Source organism: Protopterus annectens, chromosome 4.part1 (genome assembly GCF_019279795.1).
Source record: "Protopterus annectens isolate FY-2018-M chromosome 4.part1, PAN1.0, whole genome shotgun sequence".
NCBI classification, from domain to species: domain Eukaryota; kingdom Metazoa; phylum Chordata; order Ceratodontiformes; family Protopteridae; genus Protopterus; species Protopterus annectens.
In genome coordinates, this window is record NC_056734.1 from 992482790 (window position 1) to 992510098 (window position 27309).

The following is a 27309-nucleotide window of genomic DNA, read 5'->3' on the forward strand; positions in this document are numbered from 1 at the left end:
TGGTCTCATCATAGCTCCCAGGGTGTTCACCAAGATCGGGATAGTGGTAGTAGTGCATCTGCTGGGGATCCAGGTCTTCCCATAGCTCTATGATTTGCTCATAACTGCTACCTCCGAACATCTACTGCTGTACTACCTGGACCGTTTGCTCCAGTTGTTACTAGACATGGGGATAACTGAATCCACCAAAGTGCTGCCTAGCCCCAATCCAGTATATAGAGTTTATAGGATGCCACGTAGACATAAACGTTCAGGTAGTCAGCCTCCCCAGTCCAGATTTCTGTCACTTGGCTCCACAACCATATAGGTCCTACATCATCCATCACCAACAGTGAGGTTAGTTCTGCTTGTTTTAGGCCTAATGGTATCTACAATTCTGATAGTTCCTTTAGCCAAATACTAAATCAGAGTAGTGCAATGGTCTGTCCATTCATCCATTGCATGCAAAGATTTGAATTACTGAAGTTTGCAGACAGCACATTGCTTGGTGGTTAGTGTCTTCAACAGTAACTGAAGACTGTCCTTTCCATTTAGATTCTTCAGTAGCAGTACTAACCATGGATGCCTCCCTTTTTTTGGGGGGGGGGCACTTCGAAAGGAAGATGGTCCAAGATGCATGGTCATCTCTAGAGGTCACTCTTCACATTGTCTTGGAGTTGAGGGTGGTCCTCTTAGCATTCCAGGACCTCTTCCCCAATGGTGTGATTTCCATAAAGGTTAACAGCATGACAGTGATATTGTACTTCAACAGTGGAGGGGCATGTTCTTTCTCGAGGCCATGAGAGTTTGCCAATGGGTGGTGTCTTCACACTGCTTTCTAGTAGCAATGCACATCCCAGAGTAAACCAATGTGTTTGCAGACAAATTGAAATGGATTGTTTTGATGCCTCACAAGTTGTCTGTCAATCCTACAGTGGCACATTTGATCTTCAGTTGCTGTGGCCAACTTTGCTATAACTTAGCCTCCTGTCTTAAGGACATATACAACAGGTGTTTTGCTCAGATTCCTCCACAAGGTCAATCCCCAAGAGATGCTCAGGTTCGTAGTAGGTACCCAAGTGTCCTGTATGCTTTTCCACCATTGCCCTAATGTACAAATTCGTACAGAAAGCAAGATTGTGCAAGGCCAGGGTGAGCCTTGTTTGGCCCCAACAGACATGATCTCCCTAATTATGGCCTCTGCTAGCATATTTCCCATGGATGTTGGATCACTATCCAAACCTAACTCACCTGTCCGGACCGCCGCCTCCGGCTCAGAAGTCTATGAAATTAACTGCCCAATTCCTCCCATTTTAACTGTAGCCAGAGGTGCCAGGCTTCCCCTGTGGTAATCTGTATTCTTACTGCTTCTCAGAAATTGGCTATAGCAAATGGAAAAGATTCTATATTCAGGCCCTTTCTAAAGGACTCCATCCTTTTCTAGTTCCTGTTCTATCCATACTAAAATTCTTGTCTCAGCTGTTTGATAAAGGCCTGCAGCCACAGTGGATCTAAACGCTCTGACAGTTTTTCTGGTGGCAGTTAATTCAGCCAGGCAAATCTCGGAATTACAGGCAGCAAACTGCCATATCTATTTTTTCTACGAGGACAGGGTGTGTCTAACAGTATTTTAGTAGAAGCACCAACATCCTGGAAGAAACAGGTGGTAGCTGTAGTACCTAAAAAGGGTAAAGATCAAGCATATCCTGCTTCATACAGGTCCATTTCAGTACTAAACCACAGTTATAAAGTGTTTGTCTATAATAGCCAAAGGAATGGCAAAAGTGATGCCAAAATCGATGGATATAGATCAGTGTGGTTTTTGTGGAGGGGAAGCAAACATTTGACATTAACAGAACACTGATGATCCAGATGGAAGCAGATGGTAAGAAAATACCACTGTTGTTGGTAGGTCTTTATGCAGAGAAAGCATTTGACACAGTAAGCTGGGACTTGGAGCAGAGCAGTGGAAACATTTGCATTCCCTAATAAAATTGTAAGGTTGATTAGAGGAATATGTGAGGGATTAGAGGTGAAAATCAAAGTGGGTGGGGTTCTCTCTGATAATTTCTCCTTGAGCAGAGTAACCAGGCAGATGTGTCCTTTCTCCCCTTTACTTATACTATAGTTAGAACCATTGTCAAAGAAATTAAGGGACCTAGAAATTCAAGGATATAATTGGTATGTTAGTCAATATTTGCAGATCTTATTGTGTCCTGACAAGACCAGAAAGGGACATTACGGTGTTGTGGAACATACTGACAGTTTCAAATCTTTTCAGGATACAAAATTAATGAAGTTAAACAAAGGCAATCGTGGCAAATTTACCCACATGAATTGGTTCAGCAGCATTCATATTTATGGGTACATAAAGTGAAGAATTTAGGAGTATGAATTAAAAATTATTCCAGTGTGGCAGCTAAGGATATGTGAGAAGAGACTAAGCAATAGTTAATACAAAAACTGGAATGGATAAAAATTCTGCTGATGGGAATGACTGCAATTAGGGATACAGACAGTAGGCAAGAGGGGGCTGGAATTTATTGGAGAAAACTGGCAAGGGAGTCAAGCTGTTAGGCGCAAATAACTAGATAGGGAAAGGTAGTAGAATGGGAAGATTCCAAGAACTTGTTTGGATTGCAGGTTAGAGATTGCCTTTTCTTTCAAGGATTGATATCAGAGTATAAGCCAAGAGAAAAAAATAGGGGATTCTAAACAAAAGACCAGCACGGATAGAATTTTTAGTAGAATCTAGAAACAGACGTTGCTGTTAAAGGAATAATTAGTAGAGCATACAGATATTGCATGATACCTGTAAGAATCGATCAGAGGAGGTTAGAAAGGATTGGTTAGAGAGATTGAATAAGCAATCCACAAAGAAACAATGGGGGAGGAGGGGTATATGTATGTCTGCCAAATATGTAATAAAGTATAGAAGATTTAGGATCTTTGCTTGGAAGTGTGTACATTGGAGTCTACATGGGGTATAAAAATACCTAAGAGGTTTTCCTCAGGTAGACAGCAAATGTTGGAGTGATGGGGAAGAAAGAGGTAACTGGGGACATATTTTCTGGGAGTATAATGAGTTGGCAGACTTGAAATATTCCCCGCAGAATGCTGTGTTGGAGATACTGGGTGAGCAAATTGTCATAACTAAGGAATTTTTTGAGCTTTGCTACAGAATCAGAATTGCCTAGGCCTTGCTGAGTCTGATTATTCTGGCTGCCAAAAAAGCAATTACTAGAAAATGGAAATTAGTCTAAACCAGTTTTAGTAGAAGTAGCGAAGATAGTAACAGATAAAACTGGAATTGGGATCTTTAGAAAAGGGTAGGAGCAAATTACATAGGAAAAATGGGAACTGTGGGATCAACACATGCAGAGGAGGAACAAGGTTTAAAAGAAGGCAGGATTTGAATGCGCTTTATAATGGTTGACTGACAGTGACTGGGTATATTGTAAGTGATGTATAAGGTTTGCAGCTACAGTTGTCAATTTGGTTTATAATGTATGTTTGCAACTGAAATTTTCAGTTTGGTTTATTTTTATTTATGTAAATGCAAGATTGCCTGCGTCATACATGATCATTTTGTAAAGATGTTTTTTGTTTAAAATAAAAAAATACAGGCCATCTTTGAGAAGTAATGCATACATTTCTCCCTAAGGTGGTATCCGAAGCAAACTTAAATCAGTGAGTAAACTCACCAGTATTTTTCCCAGGTACTCAAACAAGGGGGAATAAATTTTACATATGCTAGACGTTCGTCAGCTGTGGTTCTATATTCATAGAATAAAACAGTTTAGGAAATCTAATCAGTTTATTGCTTCTCAAAGCCAAAATTGGGTAAATCTGACACTGAAGTTACCCTTCTAAGATGGTTGTCACATTGCATTTCCTTTGTAAGAAAAATAACTTGGCTTTAAAATCTAAGCCTAAAGCTCATTTGACTACTGCAAAATCTACTTAAACAGCCTTTTCTAGCAGACCTCTGATTGATGACATTTCTGCTGCAGCGACTAGGTCCACAGTGTATACGGTTGAGTCTCATTATAAACTGGATGCACAGTCTGGATCACGTTTTTCTTTTAGTTCCACCATTCTCAGGAACGTCCTTTCTTGATCAATCCAGTTAGCTTGGGAATCTGTCGCCTGTCTTGAATCAGATGAATGTAGACAACATTGGATATAAAAGTTATGTACTTAACAGATCCATGTTTGATTTTTCATCCAGTTCTACTTCTCTCCTTTCCCCTTTCCAAATTGACACATGACTTTGGGGTGACTGGATGGTTGCTTCTCAAATCCCTGTCTGCAAACATTGCTGTTCTGTTGTCACACTTTGTGCGTCTGTTGTTTGGGGTCATTACACTTGCAGAAGTCTTGCAGTATATGTCATGCCTTTAACCAGAGAGCTGTCTTAGAAAGACTTAAGCTTATGCTTAAAGGTTTGATCCTAGGTTTCTTTACTGAAGCTATTTCAGATGGAAGGGAGTCCACCAAACCTATATCCGCTTCTTCTACTTCCACTCTGAAATCTGACAAACTAAAGACCACTGGTGCTGAGTCTTCGGAGCTGGCACAAAAACTGGCAAAGCTGTCTGCTCCAACAGTTTTTCTGGAGCAGTGAACTCATTGAACCAAGGGAACTTTGGAGCATGCCAAGTCATTGGCTCTGATTCCCTCAGCTCTGATATCTGTAACTATATGGAGCCGTTCCCCATCATTGTAAAGCGTATCCTCTCTGCTCCCTCCTCCAGTTTTACAGAGATCACCGACCTTTTCCAACATTACAACCAGGAGTCTTTCTGATGGGGTCATCCTTGCTGCAGTTTGCATCACCCATTAACAACAAATGCAGCAGCTGCTTTGTGCTAGGGATGCACTGTTGTGCGATTGGCCCCCGGAACTTCTATATGTTTATCCTCCAACTCCCTTGATTCCCAAAGTGTTACAGAAAGCAAAACTGTTTAAGAGAACAAACATCCTCATTGCTCCATACTAGCCGTGACAAATTTGGTTTCCGTTTCTATGGCCTCATCTCCAAGAAATATCCATGGATTCTGGACCCAGTTCCAAATCAACTCTCACATCCGCAAGGACTGGCTCTTCCAGACTTGAAAAATTTAAAATTGGACAGCATGCCTGCGCCGATTCCAATTATAGCCAGGCATCTTCTTTTATCTTCTCCAGTGAGGCACATTTTGCTTTAGTCACATAAATTTCCACACACAAACTTTACAAAAGCAAGTGGAAAAGATTTGTCATGTGGGCCATGGAAAAGAAAGTAGATCCTTTTACTGCTCCACTGCACTTCATTCTGCATTTTCTAGCAAAACTTTTTAGTGAGGGAGCTGCTGCAGCTGCCATAAGAATTCAGTTAGCTGCAATTTTTAATTATCTAGGAGAGAAAGGTTCCCCCGTCATGACCCATAAGCTTTGTATAAACATTTTGAGAAGAGTTTTGTTGATGAAACCACCTTACAAATGTTCTTCAACCCCTTGGGACTTGAATTTTGTACTACCTCATATGACTCATTCTCCATTTGAGCCTTCAGCCAATTGTGATTCTTGGCTTGCAAAACGGTTTTTCTAGTGGCTATTACTTCAGCAAGAAGGGTATCTGAATTGCAAGCATGGTCTATAAAGCCACCCTGTTTAATTTTTCACAAAAGCAGAGTTTCATTACGAACTAACCCCTTCCTTCCTGCCCAATGTAGTTTCTGAGAGTAATCTCAATCAGTCCATTGAAATGCCAGTTTTCTTCCCGAATTTCCAAAACAGAGGAGAGTATTTTCTGCAGTTATTAGATGTTCACAGACAATGGCGTTGTACCTGCACAGAACAAAAGATTTCAGAAAAAACGGGTCAGTCCTTTCCTTTTCTGAAACAAGAAATGGCTTGCCGGTTTCCAAAGTTACTTTGTCAACATGGCTTTCTGATTGTATCACTTTCATTTATAAATCCCTAAATAGTTGCCTAAACCAGTCGAAGCACATTCTACCAGAGCTGTAGCTATTCTTCAGCATTTCTGGACACAGAATCTCTAGACAATGTTTGCGCAATAGCCACATGGTCAAACCCCCATACTTTTATTACTCATTACAAAGATTTGGCCTCCAGGGGGTAGAGCTTCCTTTCGATTGATGGTTCTGAGTAATATTCTTTCATGAGGCAACCAAGATTCAGGTTGCTAGGGACACTCTTCCCATATGTGAGAATGAAGGCAAGATTGACAACAACACATGAAGTTATGTACTTACCTTAGCGTTCCATGTATGTTGTCCATCTCCGCATTTGTTCTCACAACCCTTCCACCTACCCCCTTCCTAGACTTCTGGAAGAACGGGTGATAACAAGGAGTCCTAGAAAGGCCTCATTTTATATTTCAAATCTTTAAGTAGATATATAAAGATGACAAAGTAATACTTTTCAAACTTCTGGCTTCCTTATTGTGCAAAAAAGATCTGAGGTGATAGGGGAAGTGCAATCTGGGAAGGGTAGAATGCCCAAGAGATTAGTTGGAGGCTACGAGCTTCTGCATAAGGCCAAGATGGATCAGATCTGACCTTTATGTGAGAATACAGGTGGAGATGGACAACAGACATGGAATGTTATGATAAGTACATAACTTTTTTCTTGTGGTTCTTGCTTGTAATTTGTAGTTGGACTCTGACACATGAATAATACCCTGTCAGAGATTTGGGATGCAGATTCCAAGGGATAGGCATTACAGCTCTTCAAGACTGAAGAAAGTGGGAAGGAAATTGTTTCACAACTCACGCATTTCTATCCAGAGCTGTTGAGTTCCATCCAACTCTTATCGCAATCTCAAACACATGCCGTTCAATTTACTAGGCAAGTAAGGAGTGGTGGAAGTAGATTGCAAGTAGTTTCTTTCATGTCACACAGGTACAGACAGTTTAAAATATCAAGTTCTTGTTTTGCATATTTTTTGGATGTTGGAGGAAATTTTAGTACCTTGAAAAAACTATAAAAATACAGGTAGGACATGCTGATTTGCAACAGAAGGCACCCTAGCGAAGACCTGAACCAGATAACCTCTCACTGTGATGTGACCATGCTGCTCGCTGACACTGCACCCTTGTTGATTTCTGGTAGATGATATAGGGCACATAAGTAGTAAAAGATAGCCCATGGTCCCCAAAGTGTTTTTAGTTGTGTAGCCCTGAGTTAAAACTCATAACTACTGACTGAGCCAGTCCTTGGAGCTTGAATTGGGGATCAGGTTTGAGGTGCATGTTTAGAATAGAGTAGCAATAGTGTTGCAAGGCGCACTTGTGTATTTGTCATTACTTGTAACTCATCGGTCTTGCTGTGCTGTTTAGTGTGTTGGATTTCAGCTATTTATGAAAGCTGTTCCTCTAAGGCACATTGTAGAGCTCATACGGAGGAAGTGATCCAAATGCTGATGGGAGGGGGATTGGAGTTGATAGTGTTACGAATGGGAGAGCAAAACATCTTGAGTGAAACCTCTGCATTGCTTACATTGTGCAAGTGACCTTAGTTTTTGTCAGAATTGTGTGTAGGTGTTAGTTACGTTCAGCAGTGTTGCATAGAATGGTTAGTAACCTGATGGGACCAGTCTTAAGTATTTCAGTCTTTGGAGACTTTCTACTGCATGTGTACTGAAGGCAAGGGAATGTAGTAATATATAGATAAACCAAGGCACAATAGCACTGAAAGTTAACTGGTTTGTTAGATGGATTATGCAGGGATTTGACTAAACTGGAAAATTTATTTTAACCTTGGGGATTTCGTTCGACATTTTGCAGGACACAGATTCAAAGGCCAAGGCTGACACGACCTTTGTTTGCACCCTTACTTATTAAGAAAGATGGTGAGCCAGAAGAGAAGAAGATTCCCAAAGGTGTTCCTTTGCAGTTTGATATAAACAGCTTGTGGAAGCAGGTAAGTCTATGATTTCTTTCATTGCTGTGAAACTTTAGTTCTGTGCTAAAGAATGCCAAGGTCTTGAGCATATTTTAAGTATGTGGGTATTTTAATTGTCTGAAATATACTAACTATAGAAGATTGATTTGATTTTTGAACTCTGAAAATGTAGGCCATACTTCTGCTCTGTATTGGTCTTCAGAAACCCAACATGCACTTTTTCTACAGCGGATTAACATTGCCATGTTTTCTGGATGTCTGGATTAATGTCTTTGGCATCAACTATGAACAGTTGTTTTTAAATAGGCTTGAAAAGACAATTATGATAGGCATGAAAAATGGCAAGTTTTGTGAGTCTGCAAAGCTGTTAATTTATTTTTTCCATTTGCAAATGTTCTCAGTGGGAAACATGAAGTCTACAATGGAAAGCATTGTTCTGAATAAAATGTACAAAGATTCTTTCAAGCATCTGCAAAGTTTTTTTTTCTTACTCCTAATTTTACTTTGAGTCAAACTGCCCACTAGTGCAAGCAATTAATCTTTAGTTTTTTACATCCTTTGCTGAGAAAAATGCAAAAGGTTAAAGGTCCAGAGGCAAGCAGTTCAGTGAAGTAATGTCTGAAATTTGGGAAATTGAATAAGAAATAGGTTCCCTAGCAGTCTTAATACTGTAATGGATTTAATAAAGTGGTGCCACAGTTTAGTTTTATTTAAAGGTAGCCAGTGCACTCGGAGCTAAAAGTGAATGTTTTCTGACAGCATGCAAGCTGTTTTTCACATCTGAGAGTGGAATAGGGATGAGAAAAGTACAGACAGCAGTCAGTGTAAGTCATATGCTTTAATATGGGTAACCTTAATTTTAAATTAGGTAATGCGTGTGGGTGCAGCAGTCAGTTTAATGCAATTACTGCTGTCTGGAGGGGTTAAACATTATTATTAAAACAAAAGAAAACAATATTGCAGACCTTCGCCTGTATCACTTCTGTGAACTCCTTGGAACTGCCTACTTCACTGAAGTATAGAGCTCCTGAGGACTGCCCTTAAAAGATTCTGCTTGAATGTAGGTAGCATTCAACCAGTTGTTGTTTTGCCTGTACTACCTACCTAGTAATCCAATTACCTTAATCTGGTCTCCCTTGGAGGTGACTCGGCAGCCTACCGTGTACCTCTAGTGGACCCCTTTTCCCCCAGACACCTTAGTTCCACGTACTCTCCCTGTGAAGTGGTATGTGACTTGCTCAACTGGTTACCTGCTTTCTCCCTTCTCACCACAAGGTGGCAGCATCTTCTACCCAACTACGGGTGGTTATCCAAGGTTACCTGGCTTCCCCTCTTTAAACCTACAAGCTTACTTAAAAGTCTGTAATTCTTGTTTTCTTTACTGCAAACTGGCATTTTTCTCCCTCTGAACAGCACTAACTTATCCACCTCGAACAGCTCTTTCACCCACACAAAGTGCCTGTCCCTATCTGATTCTATATCTTCTTACCATTACTTAACAGCAGTTGCTGATACTTTTTTGCTGTTGATCTCTCTTCTCTTGTTCTTCCCTGCTCCGTTAAGCCCTGGCTCACCTCCCCTACCCCCAATTCCCACCCACCCCCACTACATCTACACTTATACCCACATAGACACACCTACTTCCTCCACTCCTACCAAACTCCACCCCTTTCTCCTCCTTTCACCCCCCTCTTTCCTATCACATCCACATCTCCATTACCCCACCCCCTTACCAAACTCCTACTGGCTTATTAAAACCCAAATATGTCCATAAAATATTCATCCCTTTCAGTCCTACTAATACTTCTCCTAAACCTTACCTTCATCTACCATCTTACCCAACCTTATCTCTTCAACCACACCCTACTCCTACACACAACCTACTCCCTCCACACAACTCATACCTATTATACCAACTCTATCTCTCGTGAACTATACCCCACTAACCATATCCTGTGGTTTCACTACAAACCAATCCCCTCTCATAACACCTCTAGATATAATCACCTTCCCATATCCTATACTAATCCACTAAGCCACACCTCCCAACCTAAACAATCCAAATACCTCTGCTACTTAACACAACTCCTAACTTCCATACTGCTATCTGGCGATATACACCCCAACCCAGGCCCAACCACCCCTCCTCAATACCTAAATCCATCCTATTTGCATCTCTTAATGCACAAAGCATAGCTAACAAAATTCCAAATCTGCATGCCTGGCTATCCCACAACAAACCAGACATCTTAGCTATTTCTGAAACCTGGCTAAAGCCACACATGAAAGATTCCGAGATAATGCCACCTTTCTACTCAATCATCAGATCAGACAGAACCCATAAAAAAGGTGGTGGAGTAGCTCTACTCTACTCATCCTCCCTAAACATAACACCCTATGATAAAGCTATTCCCCAGTTCCAAAATGCAGAACTAATATTGGCTCACCTCCAGCTAAACAAACATAAATATATCTGCATTGCTTCACTGTACATTCCCCCAGGAGACAATATCCCAATACTAGAAGAAAATCCTCTCTTGGCTTTCAGCCAACATCAACAATGAAACCATAATCATGGGAGATACTAATATTAACTGGTCCTCCATTCAATCCCCCTCACACTCCCTTAAACATCAACCTATACAACTACTCCCAACTCATCAGTACCATAACTAGACCAAGCAAAGACTTCTCCAGTGGCAACATTCTAGACTGGATTCTAGTCTCCACCCCCACTACTACCCAGATAATGGAACAATACCTGACTCCCTCAACGACCACCTCCCCATTTACACAAGACGTCTCCCTTCTCCCTTACAAGTCACCCATAATTACATCACTACCCGATGCCATAGGAGATTCAACCCTGAAGCTTTCTCAGCTGCACTAAATTCACTGAACTGGTACCCCTTAAAGACTCTTCCCCTTGAAAATGCTATCACTCACTTTAATACCACCTTCCTCAACCTTCTAGATACTCATGCCCCATTAAAAACCAAAAGAATAAAAAGGCAATCCACACCCTGGTTAAGTATAGACACCCTAACCACCATGCGACTTAGAGACAAAGCCTGGACACGATATAGCTGCTGAAGCCATTGCCCTCCCTGTCGGTATCCTAATTAACCGCTCAATCCAAGAAAATGTTGTTCCTCTAATCTGGAAAAAAGCCTACATCATTCCCCTGCACAAAGGTGGAACCAATACGAATATTTCCAACTTCCGTCCTATCGACATCCTTTCTCCCATTTCAAAAGTCCTGGAGAAATGTATCCATCTTCAACTCCTTCCACATCTTCTGGATAACAATCTACTAACTCCTACACAGCATGGATTCAGACCCCATCATAGTACTATGACTGCCCTCCTATCCTTCCTTGAAACTGTGAACAAAGCTAAGGACTCTGGCCTCATTGTATCTACCATCCTCCTCGATCTCTCTAAAGCTTTCGATACTATCTCTCATAACCTCCTCCTTATTAAGCTTTCTAACCTAAACCTTTCTCCCTCTTCCCTCTGTTGGTTTACTAGCTATCTCTCCAATTGGCAACAAGCTGTCAAGTGGAAAAAAGCCACCTCCTCCTTCCTTGACACACCCACAGGTGACCCACAAGGCTCTTTGTGGGCCCCCTCCTCTTCAATATTTTCATTAATGACTTTTTCCGCTCTATCCCCCTTGCAAATATTATTCAATATGCTGATGACTCCACTATCATCTGTGCTGCCCCATCCATCCCAACTCTCTTAAAACTAACTCAAGATGCCTTCACCACCACAGAACAATGGATGAAAGAGAACCCACCTTACACTCAATGCTGCTAAAACCAAGCTTATGATATTCTCCCCCTCCAAAACTAATAACTTTGACAGAAATTTATTCTCCATCACTAGCCAGAACAATGCACGTCTCGAGCTGGTATCTGAAGCCAAACTACTCGGGATTCAAATTGATGACAAGCTGAAATTAAACTCCCATCTACTCCTAAATATAAAAAAACCCATCAAAAACTAGGCATGCTCTACTGCCACCATCGGTTCCTCACCTCTACTACCAAAATTACCCTCACTACCACATTTCTCCTTCCCTCCCTTCTTTATGGCGCCCCTCTTCTAACAAACCTACATTCTTCTCTGAAATCCAAACTGTCATCTTGCTACAATAAAATAGCCAGATTTGCAACCAGCAGCAAATCATCTACCCATCACTGTGAACCTCTCCAAAAACTCAACTGGCTAGAGCTACCCCACTACCTTTCCTACACTCAACTCACCTATGCACATAAACTCATCTTCCAGCCAGCACTGTCCCTCTCTTTCAACTACCAAACACAGACTTCTAAGATCTAACAATCAAAACCTCATAGAGGTCTATAGACCCATACACGCTCCAGGACAACACCGCCTGTCCTCCTCACTAGCACGCCAATGGAACTCCCTTCCCCCATCCATCCGTACAATTGCTAGGCTCTCACACTTTAAAAAATTACTACACTCTCATCTAGCATCCTCATGGGAATGCTCCTGCTCACATCATTCATAACCTACCCTACTTCCACCACTACTCGTCTTTCTTTTTCCATTCCCAGCTAGCAAATTCATGCTTGCTTCCACCATTCAACTCCTCACTTGTACCAAGTAAAAAAAAAAAAACATAATACTATTTCTTTTTATATTTCGCCTCTATTACTTGTTTTGTTTGATACTTATGTTTTCTCTATATAATCTATATATTGAAATTAATCTTTGTATTTTTTGTATTGTGTAACATAATCTTTGTATAATCTGTATGTGGAGCTTTTCTCCCCAGGACTCCATTGAAAACGGGTTCTTTGGGCCCAATGGACTATCCTGGTTAAAACACAGAAAATAAATAAAAATAAATAAATTTGTTAAATGTACATTTTTTTTGCATTCCTAACTTAATAGGATATGCAGTGAGGTTCTGAAAATGTAAATAGTGTTTTAATTAAGGCAAAATTATTTGAACTGTGACATAAATTCAAATGGAAATGCAAAGAAACTTCTTTTATAAAAAAAAAAAAATCAGCCTGACAAACAGTGTGTTCATGTGAGACAAACGTTGAAAATGCACATTCAAAAGAACTGTCATTTATAACAAGTAGGAGCAAGTAACACCCTGTGGTAATGGTTCCTCTATCCATATTGTCTTGAAAAGTAATTTGCCTTACATGTATAGAGAAAAGGAAAAGTGTTGAATTATATTAAGAAATTGAGTGCAAATAATAATGTTGGAAGAAACATCTTGGGGATAGAAATGAGCAAGTGAATTTGACAAAATATTTCAAAATAGATATTCAGCAGTATATCTGGGACAAAGGAAAAGGTGAGTAATAATGTTTGCTTCAGGGGCTCCAATAGCATACAAGCGGAAGAAGACAACTGTAATGGTAGAGTTGTGGTATTAAGGGGCTTTTGGCAAGGGGGAAGGGTTACACCAGCATATATTTTGTATTCAATTAACAATTATTGCGTTTAAGAAAATTTTGGGAGAAATAATCCTTTTTCATCAGAGATTGTTTGTATGTGGGAAATATGGCATCTGTTTGAGCCCTTTGATCCTCTTGGTGAGGTACTTTTGGGGTCTTTCCAGTTGTTGCAGGTGTCTGGTAAGGTACATCCCAAAAGGGGCATTGTACTCAATTATGGGGCTGATGAGGGATGAGTAGAGAGGCATGATGACCTCCCCTGATCTAGATGTGAATCCCTTCATGATTAGGTGGGCTATATAAAATGTTTTTCTAACCACTTTGGCCACGTGGTTTTCAAACGAGAGATTGCTCTCAACTTGGGTCCCCAGGTCCCTAATTACTTCCGTACTTAATGGATTACCACCTATGTGGTAATTTGTGGGCACTTTGTTTTTGCCAAAGGGGATGACTATACACTTTTTGGCATTTAACTTGAGGACATGGCTCTGGCACCAGTTGTCTGTTTCTATGCGGCCTCTTTGTAGGATGCTTGTGTCGGCTGGAGAGTCAATTATGGCGCCTAGTTTGCAGTCATCTGCGAACTTGGTCAGCCACAGTCCTTCCGTGTTGGCCTGTACCTCCGAGAAATATATACCGAACAAGAGAGGTCCCAGGACTGAGCCTTGTGGGACGCCACTTGTAACTGGTTTGGAGTCTGACATGGCTCCAGCAATTCTAACCATGTGGGTTCTGTCCTTGAGCCAGTTTGCAACCCATCTAGTGACATAGGGGTTTATATTTAAGCTGGTGAGCTTATCTATAATGCCCGAGTGATGTATTGTATCGAAGGCTTTTGTGAGGTCCAGGTAGGCTGTGTGGACCACCTTCCCCTCGTCAATGGCCTTGGTGACTGTTTCAAAGAAATCGACCAGGTTTAAGAGGCAGGATCTGCCCTTAACAAAGCCAAACTGGGTAGGATCCAGTGTCTGTAGGTCCCCAATATCTTTATTTATGAGGTCCATGATGATCCTTTCCATAACTTTGCAGACCAAGCTAGTCAGGCTTATGGGGCGATAGTTTCCAGGATCCGTTGAGACACCACCTTTGTGGAGAGGGACCACTGTTGCTGTACGCCACTCTTTTTGGGTACATATCCTGTAGTAAGGCTGAGATTGAACAGTAGTTTTATGTTTGGGTTTAGCTCTTCTTGGAGTTCATGTAGGACGCAGCCCGGGACAACGTCTGGTCCCATTGATGCTGTGTTTTTTGCTTTGGAGAAGGCGGCTCTTACCTGAGCATCTGAGATGTCAGGGGGGCAGCACTCTGCTGGGATAGATATTTGCCCTTTTGGTGGGGAGGGGGGGGGGGCATATTATTCTCCTTTTTCCCAATGGTCAATTTAGTCCAGTTCTTTTGCAGACGTATCCTATTTGTAAGACCGGATGTAGAATTCAGTTTATTAAAGTAAAAGTTGTCTGCGTACAGACTGTAGAAAAACTCGGATGAAAAAGATCTGAAAGATGCAGTCTAAATGAGTATGGACCTAGGACAAGATACCTGTGGGACACCCTGACTGTAGCCAAGAATTTCACCTGTTCAATTGCTATGTGATACTTGCCATGTCCTATTTGTAAGACATGCAACTATCCATCTCATCAAGGGTACATCAGTACCTACTTGTTTTAATTTATTGATCAGTGTTTTGTGGCTGACCCTGTCAAATGCCAAAGTTAAATCTATAAATTACATCACAACACAATATTTCTTTCACAGCTGCTGTTATATTGTTATAGAATAATTTTGTTACAGGTGGATATGTTTTCAACATATGCATGCTGATATATGGTTTCAAGTCCCAACTTTTCCAGTTCTGACAGCTTATATTACCTTCATTATTTTTCCACAGCATTAAAATAGACTTGAGTCTGTAAGACTCTGGGTTTGTCCTACTGCCCTTTTCAATAAGTGCATGTTTCCAATCTTGAGGAATTTCCCTATGTTTATATGACCTAGTAAGTAATAGATATAATGGTGCTATAAGTTTTTGCTGAATTGTTCTCAGGTCATTATTATTAATCCCATCTCTTCCCTGTGCTTTGTTTGTATCCAGTTTGTGTATTTTTTTTCAATATAATCTAATTTGATTTAAGTATCTGTGGGCTAACTGGATTTTACTAGGGCAACTTATCACCCCCTTTGTGGAGCCAAACTGTTCTGCATAAAATTTTGTAAATATACGTGTAATCTGTTGTCCGAGAATAAATTTTAGATCTACGCACAGTTTATCAATGTGCATGTCTTTACTCCTTCCACATCCTGTGTATCTGTAAAATGGTTTACTATTATGCTTGATATTTTATGTAAATTTTCTTCAAGTTTTTCTTGTTTGTCCAGTTTTATTTCACTTTTCAAAGTTGTAGTTAAACTTCTTTTCCATTCCTATATTTTTTTGTCTTTCATCTTAGTCAAGTATATTTTTATGGAAATATATCCTCTTGACTTGTGTGCTTAGATTCTGATGTTAAACATTTTTTATACATTTTTTGCCTTCAAAATAATTTCTTTCAAAACTTTTCACGTTCCTTCTGCAATTTTTTCCACTGAACGTATCACTTCAGTTAGTTTTACATGATTATTTTGCTTCCATGTAATCCGTTAATCTAAAGTGCATTGGTTTAGATTTCAGTTTGGCAGAATTACTTTGCAACAAATTAGTCTTTGTTAACCCCATGATCGCTATGCATCAGTGGTGGAAAAGCGTGACATAAGTAACCATAAATGTTCATCGTGTTACCCTGCTGCAGTCATCACACTTGGATTATCCTGTCGTCAGGCGGTCCTGCAGTTTGCCTGAATTCCAAAGTCTTGGTCCGGCGTCGGTTGCTGTCGCTTCTTCCCTGACGTCAGTGCGCCAGGGGTATATATGATGCATCCGACGCCATTTTCTTCAGTCTTTCTTGCCGCGCGGTGCCCGAAGCAGAAGCAGTTCGCAAGTGCCGGTCGGCCGACTCCTGAGATTTTTGAAGTCGAATTTCAGATCCGAAGTCTTCAATAAAGCTAAGTACCCTGTTGGGGAAACTTTTCTTGCCTCAGACCGATGTCAGAAAAAGTTAACAATTGTATTTCTTGTGGGAAGCAAATACCTCATAAGGATTTTCATTCTTATTGTATACCTTGCCTAGGCCCAGACCACGACGTCACTAGATGTTCATCGTGCATACAGCTGCAGTAATCACAGATGGGTTTTCAGCCGTCAGGCGGTCCCTCGGTCGGCCGAATTCCAAAGTCTTGGTCCGGTGTCGGTTGTCGTCGCTTACTCTTCTGACGTCAGTAAGGCCAGAGTATATAAGACACAGCCGACGCCATGTTCTTCAGTCTTTTTTGCCGCGCGGTGCCCGAAGCAGAAGCAGTTCGCAAGTGCCGGTCGGCCAGCTCCTGAATTACGAAAAAATTGGAACCGAAGTCTTCTTTAAAGCTAAGTACCCTGTTGGGGAAACTTTTCTTGCCTCAGACCGATGTCAGAAAAAGTTAATAATTGTATTTCTTGTGGGAAGCAAATACCACATAAGGATTTCCATTCCCTTTGCATACCTTGTTTGGGCCCAGACCACGACGTCTCGGGCTGTCGCTTTTGCGCTACCTTCAATAAACGCACTATCAAGCGTCGGGCGGAGTTCGCCCAGCACTACTTTGGTAAAGCTTTTGATTATAAAATGTCGTCGGACACTCCGACTACCGTTTTGTCCAAAAAACGCAAGGAAAAGGACCGACACGCGAGACCCACGGTCCCCGCCGACACCATGCCAAAACAGGCTACACGTGGTCCGGTTCTCAGCAAGACGCCTTTGCAGTCCCTGACTACCGACAACACTCCTTTGGCGGTGTCCTCTGTACCCGAGACCGCTGGGTTCTCGGCCCTTTCCCAGACTACAACCGAAGCCCCTGCTAATGTCGAGCCTACTAATGTGGACAGGTCCACCTCCACCCATGGTGTATTTAGGCCCTCATCTTCTTTTTCAATAAAGGCTTTTACTAAAGCCAAAGCAGCCAGGCATCCCATGAGGCCTGTTGCACAGGGCCCATCTCCTGGACCCATGCCTAAGAAACAGATGCTTAAAATGGCTGAGGATTTAATTACTCTTATCAGAGGTTCTCAGCCCCCTCCTGACAAGAGACCCAGAGTGGAGGAAGAATCTCCCTCTTCTGATCAGGGATCCATTTTATCAGAACATTCTGATGCAGAGGAACACTCTTAACTCCCCTTTTGAGGATTCGGATGCAGAACAGTCCATTCCTTCTGTATCCCCTCCTGAGGATTTTTCTTTTGGGGAAACCTTGCACACTTTGAGGGAACACTTCCATTGGGAAGGCCAAGACTTTTCAGATTCCAAGAAAAGACTTAGGGAATTTCTTTGGTTACCTCAGCACAGACCTCCGGCTATACCCCCTGTTTTGGATGTACTGGATGATGTCTATTCGGAGGCTTGCCTTTACCCTGATTCTCTGCCTCCTGCACCAGTAAAACCTGATAGGTATTACAGAGTACCCAGCTCTCACCAATTTCTCTACAAAGGCCATAATGCTGACCCTGAAACCATTTCACAAGGCCCCAAGGGATTAAAGGCCTCCACTGCCAAGAATCCACTCCCTGCAGAAAGAGAATCCAGATCTCTAGAAAGGTGGGGTAAAAAGGTATATACCTCGGCCACCCTAGCCACGAGGGCCTTAAACTGTGTCAGTTTCATATGATTAAATATCAACAGTACCTGTTATCACAATTAAGGAACAAAATGTCTCAACCTGAACAACCAGATTTAAGAGTTACAGGATATGATGCATAGTGCGGAGCAAGTGGGTAAACACACCTTACAATGTGGTTATGATGCCCTAGAGGCTTCCAGTAGAGCGGCTGCTACAGGATCAGTCATTCGCAGACATGCCTGGCTTAGGGAACAAAATTTACCTGATCATGTGAAAGCTAAACTTCTTGATGCTCCTTTACAAAAGGATGTACTATTTGGTACTAATGCTGAGGAGATACTACGGAAAATGGAAGAAAAAGCCAAATCTATGCAAACTGTCAAGGCTTTCTTACAGGTCCAACCACCACGTTTTAGCAGAAATTAGCCTTCAAAAAACTGGTCCTTTCCAGCCACTGACAATCCCCAAAGAGGTAGATACAGACGCACAGGGGGCAGAGGGCAATCACAAGGATCATATAGAGGCAGACAATGGCAATCTCCAGCACCAAGAGGTGGTGAAGACAGTGCACAACAATACAGGAAGCAAACCCAATGACTCCCTCATTTCCATGCCAAGCAAGTCTCAGCTGGCAGCACCTTTGGGAGGGAAACTAGCATTATTTGCAAGCAATTGGCATATTGTCACAGCAGACAAATGGATACTGGACATTATAAACAGAGGCTACAAATTTCAATTTCACACTCTTCCAAAAATGAGAGGCATGCCAAACCTGCCACAAAATCAAAGGGCAGAGGCACAACTGCAAATTTCAAAGCTCCTAAACATGAGAGCTATACAAAAGGTACCTACACCACCAACAAGGTCAAGGTTTTTATTCAAGACTTTTTCTGGTACCAAGAAAAGGAACCGACTGGAGACCCATTTTGGACTTATCCATCCTAAACACATTCCTACTCGTACCAAAATTCAAGATGCTCACATTACAGCAACTTCTTCCCATGCTGGGCAAGGAGTTTTGGCTGGTAACATTGGACCTCAAGGAGGCATACCTGCATGTCCCAATCAGACAAAGCTGCAGAAGATACCTCAGATTTCTTGCAGGTTCAATCCACTATCAATTCTCTGCATTGCCCTTTGGCTTATCTACTGCGCCCAGAGTATTCACAAAGTGCCTGGCATCAGTGATTGCCTACTGCAGACTTCAAGGGATACAAATTTACCCTTATCTGGACGACTGCCTGATCCAAGCGGACAGCAAACGCATACTATTGGAACATCTGGCATGTGTGACACGGTTACTGCTTTCTCTGGGATATACCATCAACAAGGAGAAATCAAGGCTAACACCATCTCAGAAAATAACCTTCCTGGGTGCCAACTTGGACACAAACACCCAGATGGCATATCTTACGCCAGAAAAACAAGGGCAACTATCTCAGTACTTCGAAACACTAGCAAAAAGTACCAGGCTTACTGCAAGGAAAATCCTGCAGGCTCTGGGATTCATGGCATCTTGCATTCTTCTAATACCATGTGCAAAGCTGCATATGAGGAAACTTCAGTGGTACCTAAAAAATCTATGGTCTCAACACAGTCACAGTTTGGTAGCAATTATACCAATAATTCCATGTTTGCAAAAGGAATTTCTATGGTGGGCCCAAGCATGTCAAGTAAACACAGGCCTTCCATTCTGCAAGCCTCAAGCAAAACAAGTCATAACCACAGACGCCTCAGATTACGCCTGGGGGGCGCACATGAAGGACAGGTGCATTCAGGGCAGATGGTCCCAAAAGGAAAAGCACCTTCACATCAATCTAAAAGAAATGCTAGCAGTAATAAATGCAATTACAGCTTTCAAGGACTTCCTGCATCCAGGACAATTACTGATAAGAACAGACAACACCACAGTAATGTGGTACATAAACAAACAAGGAGGAACACATTCATACCCCTTGTGCAGACTAGCCATGACTCTTTGGAATTTGGCTCTGGAAAGACAAATCGAACTTCAAGCACAGTACTTGCCAGGACTGGAAAACACACTGGCAGACACTCTAAGCAGAAATATGACAGATCCACACGAATGGAAGTTACATCCTCAGGTGTTTACAGAGATAATCCAAGCGTGGGGAGGCCAGACATAGATCTTTTGCCTCCCACAGGAACCATCAACTGAAAAGTTTTGTTCAAGGACCTTTCATCCAAAGGCCTGGAAAGTGGACGCCTTTCATTCAGTTGGACAGCATGGACAGTTTATGCATTCCCACCTCTGCCCCTTCTGCCCAAGGTGCTTTTGAAAGCAAGAACAGACAAACCGAGGATGATACTGATTGCTCCAGATTGGCCAAGGCAACACTGGTATCCACTCCTGAGGAGCCTAACACATACTCCTCCCTGGTCCCTGCCTCTAATGCCTCTTCTACTGACTCAGAACAGCTACAAAACTCTTCACAGTCAGCTGAAAACACTCAACCTCGCTGCATGGAAAATTCCTTGACACCACAACAGTCCCTACTCTCCAAGGAGGTGCAGGATGTCATTTTGGAGGCCAGAAGACCATCTACTAGAAAAGCTTACTCCGCAAAATGGAAGCGGTTTTGCTGTTGGAATGAGAAAAGAGGCCAGGACCCTAGAAAATTTAACTTGCCTCAGGTTTTACAGTACCTAGCTGAACTGCTGAACAGTGGACTTTCATTTTCTTCCATAAAAATACATGCCTCAGCCATTTCTGCAGAATTCAACACGGATCCTCCTTTATTCTCTCACCCACTCTTACGACAGTTACTCAGAGGGGCTAAGAATATAAGACCTCCAAGGAAGCAACCAATACCAGCCTGGGACCTTAATTACATACTAGAAAAATTAACATTGCCTCCCTTTGAACCTGCTGCCTCAACAGATCTGCAACGTTTGTCCTGGAAAACAGCTTTCCTTCTGGCCATCACTTCAGCTCGTAGGGTTTCTGAACTACAGGCCCTCATGGCGGTGCAGCCCTTCCTCATCTTCCATCAGGACAGGGTTTCCCTTACTCAACCCATCTTTTATGCCAAAAGTGGTATCCAGGGTAGCCTTAAATCAAGCCATACACCTACCTACTTTTTATCCTAACCCTCAAAACAAAGGGGAGAGGCTGCTTCACTCTTTAGACATCCATAGGCAGCTACGTTATTATTTGGACAGAACAAAGTCCTTCAGGAAATCAGAACAACTTTTTGTGTCCTATGCCGTAGGGGCTCAAGGGAAACCAGTTACCAAACAGACCATTTCCAAGTGGATTGGCCACTGCATACGGTTTTGTTATTCCTATCATGGGAAATCTGTCCCTACTGGTATCAGGTCGCACTCCACCAGGGCCACAGCCACCTCTACAGCCTTCCTCAGAGGTGTTCCTACTAAGAATATTTTGGAGGCAGCCACTTGGAGTTCTGTACATACCTTCACAAAACACTACCACCTGCCCTTATATTCCAGAACAAGAGCAGGCTTTGCCACTGCTGTTTTGCAGGGCATTCTGGCTCAACCCAGTTCCTCATAGTACCTACCACCCTATGCATAGCTTTCGGACTCTACCCATCTGTGATTACTGCAGCTGTATGCATGATGAACATAGTACAGTTTTGTACCTACCATAAATGTAGATGTTCGAGTGCTAATACAGCTGCAGTACAGGTTTCCCTCCCTCCTTCCCCACTTGGTAAAGGCATGGGGCCTAACAACCTCTTCATGCCACCTGACTGGGTTATCCTGCTATGTTTTATTTGCTTGCTTACACTGATTTTGCATTGCATTGCATTGCTTGCATATGTAGATGAGCCTTATTTATGTATTGCCTTCCTTTTGGGGGCACCTGACATCTGGGGCAAGAAAGACTGAAGAACATGGCGTCGGCTGTGTCTTATATACTCTGGCCTTACTGACATCAGAAGAGTAAGCGACGACAACCGACGCCGGACTAAGACTTTGGAATTCGGCTGACCGAGGGACCGCCTGACGGCTGAAAACCCATCTGTGATTACTGCAGCTGTATTAGCACTCGAACATCTACATTTATGGTAGGTACAAAACTGTACTTTGTCGCTTTTGTGCTAGGTTCAATAAGCGAACTATAAAATGACGCTTTGATTTCGCATGACACTACTTCGGTAGAAAATTTAATTACACTATGCCGTCGGAGCAACTGACTACTGGCGTGCACAAAAAATGCAAAGATAAGGACAGGCAGCCTAGACCCAAGACAGACTCCGAGGCCTCGGCTGGGCCGGTCTCCGGTTCACCGGTTTTCAGTGAGGCGCCTACGCAGCCCCTGGCTACCGCAGAATTGGAACCCAAGACCGCTTCGGATCCTATGGCGGAGAGTTGTAGGCCGACACAGCCATTTTCTTTAGGCCCTACCGATGACATTGCAGAAAGAGAAGCCGGTGCTGCAGAAACACCTTCGGTTTCTGAAGGTGTCTTCAGACCGACGACGCTCACCATAAAAACGTACCCTAAGCTTAAGACTCCTCTTAAACCAAAAAAGACTGTACTTCAGTCTCCAGTTCAAGGCCCCATGCCTAAGAAACAGATGCTTAAAATGGCTGAAGATTTGATCTCTTTAATCAGGGATTCCCAACCCCCACTCGACAAAAGGCCTAGACAAGAGGAAGATTATGCCTCCTCTGACCAAGTGTCTATTTCCTCAGGCTCCTCTGAGGAACAAGATTACTCCTTTCCCCCTCATGAAGATTCTGATACTGAGGATTCCATTCCCTCAGCTTCTCCCCCTGAAGACTACTCTTTTGGGGAAACTTGACATACTATGAGGGAACATTTTCACTGGGAAGGTCAGGACTACTCTGACTCAAAGAAAAGGCTCAGAGAGTTTCTTTTACTCCCCCAGCACAGACAACTTGCTATCCCCCCAGTTTTAGACATTGTGGATGATGTTTACTTAGAATCTAGTTTACAATCCAGATTGTCTGCCTCCTGCTCCAGCCAAACCAGACAGATATTATAGAGTGCCTGACTCCCACAAATTCCTTTATAAAAGCCCTGTTGCTGACCCAGAGACCATCTCCCAGGGTCCCAAAGGGGCTAAGGCTTCTATGGCAAAAAAATCCTGTACCCTCTGAAAGGGACTCCAGAGCACTAGACAGGTGGGGGAAGAAGGTTTACACTTCAGCCACTCCAGCTATGAGAGCACTAAATTGTCAATTTCACATGCTAAAATACCAGCAATTTCTAATGTCTCAAAACAAAAGATGAGCACACACCCTCAACAGTCTGAATTGAAGGAAATGCAGGATCTGTTGCATGCAGCTGAACAGGTGGGCAAACATACTTTACAATGTGGATTTGATTCCTTGGAAACTTCCTGTAGAGCAGCTGTTACTGGGTCTGGTATACGTAGGCATGCTTGGTTAAAGGAACAAAACTGTGCCTGATCATGTTAAAGCAAAGTTACTAGATGCTCCCTTACAGCAGAGTGTCCTATTTGGAGTTAAAGCAGAAAAAGTCTTAAAGAAAATGGAAGATAAGGCAAAATCTATGCAGACTGTCAAAGATTTCTTACAGGTTCAGCCCCCTCGCTTCAGCAGAAATTGGCCAACAAAAAAATGGTCCTTTCCAGCTACTGACAGACCTCAGAGGGGTAAATACAGATGCCCAAGAGGCAGAGGACAATCACAAACCCACTACACACCTCAACAATGGGACACTGCAACACAGAAGGGAGGAGAAGACAGGCCCCAAACTACTAGAAGGCAAACACAATGACTTAAACCTCATATGGCCAAGCAAAACTCTCTTGGCAGCTCCCTTAGGAGGAAAATTAGCACTTTTTTCAGACAACTGGTGCATCATCACAAAGGACAAATGGGTCCTAGACATTATTTCACAAGGATACAGATTCCATTTCCACACCTTGCCAACGATAAGAGGGAATGCTAAACCTGCCACAAAATCAATGGGCAGAGGCGCAAAAACAAATTACAGCTCTCATGGACATGAGAGCCATTCAACTGGTACCTACACGGGAGCAAGGCCAAGGATTTTACTCAAGACTTTTTCTAGTCCCCAGAAAGGACAATGCTTGGAGACCAATTCTTGACCTTTCAATTCTAAACACCTTCTTACAAGTACCCAAATTCAAGATGCTAACTCTACAGCAGCGTCTTCCCATGTTGGGCAAGAAAGCATGGCTAGTAACGTTGGACCTCAAGGAGGCATACCTGCATGTCCCTATCAGACAAAATTGCAGAAGATACCTCCGTTTCATTGCAGGTTCATCCCATTACCAATTCTCTGCACTGCCCTTTGGCTTATCCACTGTGCCCAGGGTTTTCACAAAATGCCTGTCACCAGTAATTGCATACTGCAGACAAAGAGGAATTCAAATATACCCATACCTGGACGACTGCCTCATCCAAGCAGAAAGCAAGGAAATCCTCTTATAACATCTGGCTTTTGTAAAACACCTAAGTTGCCTAGGGTACACAGTAAACGAAAAGAAATCAAAACTAGTGCCCTCACAAAATATGACATTCCTGGGTGCCAGCTTGAATACAACGGCCCAGATGGCTTATCTGACGCCAGACAAACAACTACAGCTGACTCAATATTTCAAAGCAAAGGCAACAAAGACCCAACTCCCTGCAAGAAAAATTCTGCAGGCCTTGGGCTTCATGGCATCTTGCATACTACTATTACCATTTGTAAAGCTGCATATGAGGAAATTACAGTGGTACCTAAAAAGTGTATGGTCTCAACACAGCCACAGCTTGGACACAATGATAACTCTCATTCCTTGCCTTCAACAAGTGTTTCTATGGTGGTCACAGGCATGTCACCTCAACAAGGGTCAGCCTTTCACCTTGCCCCCAGCCAGGCAAACTTGGACAACAGATGCATCGGACTATGCCTGGGGGGCACACATGGCAGGACAGTGCGTTCAAGGCATATGGACTGCAGATCAAAGGAATCTGCACATCAATCAAAAAGAAATGCCAACTGTACAGAATGCCCTGACAGCCTTCAAGGACCGCTTGCATCCAGGACAGCTTACAATAAGGATGGACAACACCACAGTAATGTGGTGCATAAACAAACAAAGGGGTACACACTCCTACCCTCTATGCAGGCAAGCAAAGACCTTGTGGAACACAGCACTGGCTTACCAAGTTCAGCTACAAGCTCAATTCCTGCCAGGAAAAAAGAACACCTTGGCAGACGACCTCAGCAGAAACATCATGGATCCCCACAAGTGGAAACTGGATCCACAAGTATTTGCAATGATAACTCAAAAATGGGGCCACCCAGACATAGACCTGTTTGCCAGCCTCCAAAACTATCAGCTAACAAAATTTTGTACAAGGACGCTTCACCATCAAGCTTGGAAAGTGGACGCACTCTCATTAATTTGGAAAAACCTGACAGTATATGCCTTCCCTCCATTGCCCCTTCTCACAAAGGTGCTGCTGAAAGTCAGGAAGGAGAAACCCAGAATGATACTCATAGCCCCAGACTGGCCACGCCAGCACTGGTACCCACTACTAAGGAATATGGCCCAAGGCCCACCTTGGAATTTACCACAAATTGCTCATTTGCTCACACAGCAAGACAATCAGATTCTACACAGCCAGCTCAAAACCTTAAATTTGGCTGCATGGCAAATCACCTAAGCAACCAGCCAGCTCCTCTTCCTCAAGCAGTTATGGATGTTATTCTGGAAGCTAGGAGGCCCAGCACCAGGAAGGCCTACTCGGACAAATGGAAAAGGTTTTGCGCCTGGAACCAAGCTAAAGGCCAAAATACCCTTCAGCCTCACATACCTCAGATTCTACAGTATTTAACTGAGATGTTGCACAAAGGACTTTCTTTTTCATCTATTAAAATCCACGCCTCAGCTATTTCAGCCCACTACAACATGGATCCTCCCTTATTTTCACATCCGCTTCTAAGACAATTTCTCAGAGGGGCCAAAAACATTAGGCCCCCCAGGAGAGCACTTACACCAACCTGGGACCTCAACTTTGTTCTGGAAAAACTTACGCTACCTCCTTTTGAACCAGCTTTCTCTGCTGACCTAAAGTTTATATCATGGAAGACTGCCCTGCTGCTAGCAATAACTTCAGCCAGAAGAGTCTCAGAGCTTCAGGCACTAATGGCAGTGGAGCCTTTCCTCATTTTCCATCAAGACAGAGTTTCTCAAAGAACGAATCCCTCCTTTATGCCTAAGGTGGTATCCAGTGTGGCTCTAAATCAAACCATCCACTTACCCACCTTCTTTCCAAATCCACAGAACAAAGGAGAAAGACTCCTGCACTCCTTGGACATTCACAGGCAACTACGTTACTACTTGGATAAAACTAAGGTTTTCAGAAAATCTGACCAGCTCTTTGTATCCTATGCTGCCGCTTCACAAGGGAAGGCTATATCAAAACAGACCATTTCCAAATGGATAGGACATTGCATTCGTTTTTGCTACACCCATCATGGAAAACCAGTTCCTGCTACCATAAGGCCCCACTCTACCAGGGCAGCAGCTACATCTACAGCCTTCCTCAGGGGGGTGCCAACCAAGGATATTTTGGAAGCTGCAACTTGGAGTTCAGTACACACCTTCACCAAACACTACCACTTACCACTTTACTCTAAGACTAGAGCTGGCTTCGCCACTGCAGTTCTGCAGGGCCTTCTAGCCTCCTCTAACCCTGTTTGACTCCACCTCCCATCCTTAGCTTTGGGATTCTACCCAAGTGTAATGACTGCAGCAGGGTAACACGATGATCATAGTACAGTTTTGTACCTACCATAAATGTAGATGTTCGAGTGTATACCCTGCTGCAGTCCAGGTTACCCTCCCTCCATCCCCTCTGACCTAACTAACTAAAACTTTACAATACCTTAAAACCTGATACTACCTTTGTGATGTATTTGCTTATAGCTGGAGGGATGTTTTGTTTGTGCTAAACTTTTTAGATTGGTACAATTTACTGACCACCTTTTTGGGGGCACCTGACATCTGGGGCAAGAAAAACTGAAGAAAATGGCGTTGGATGCATCATATATACCCCTGGCGCACTGACGTCAGGGAAGAAGCGACAGCAACTGACGCCGGACCAAGACTTTGGAATTCAGGCCGACTGCGGGACCGCCTGACGACAGTATAACCCAAGTGTGATGACTGCAGCAGGGTATACACTTGAACATCTACATTTATGGTAGGTACAAAACTGTACTTTTCTTCAGGACCACAAACAAGGTTTGTTTTTTGTTTTTTTTGTTTTTTTTTATATATACACACTGA

General features: G+C 42.8%; 1 protein-coding gene across 1 annotated transcript in view; it reads left to right on the plus strand.

Annotated features, from left to right (window-relative positions):
• The window catches only part of FYTTD1 (forty-two-three domain containing 1), a gene marked incomplete in the record, with an annotated part of 977528 nt that overhangs the window by 875664 nt on the left and 74555 nt on the right, over nt 1–27309 (plus strand). The window contains 1 exon segment of the mRNA XM_044070693.1: nt 7773–7908. Coding sequence (XP_043926628.1) covers nt 7773–7908 — 136 coding nt within the window.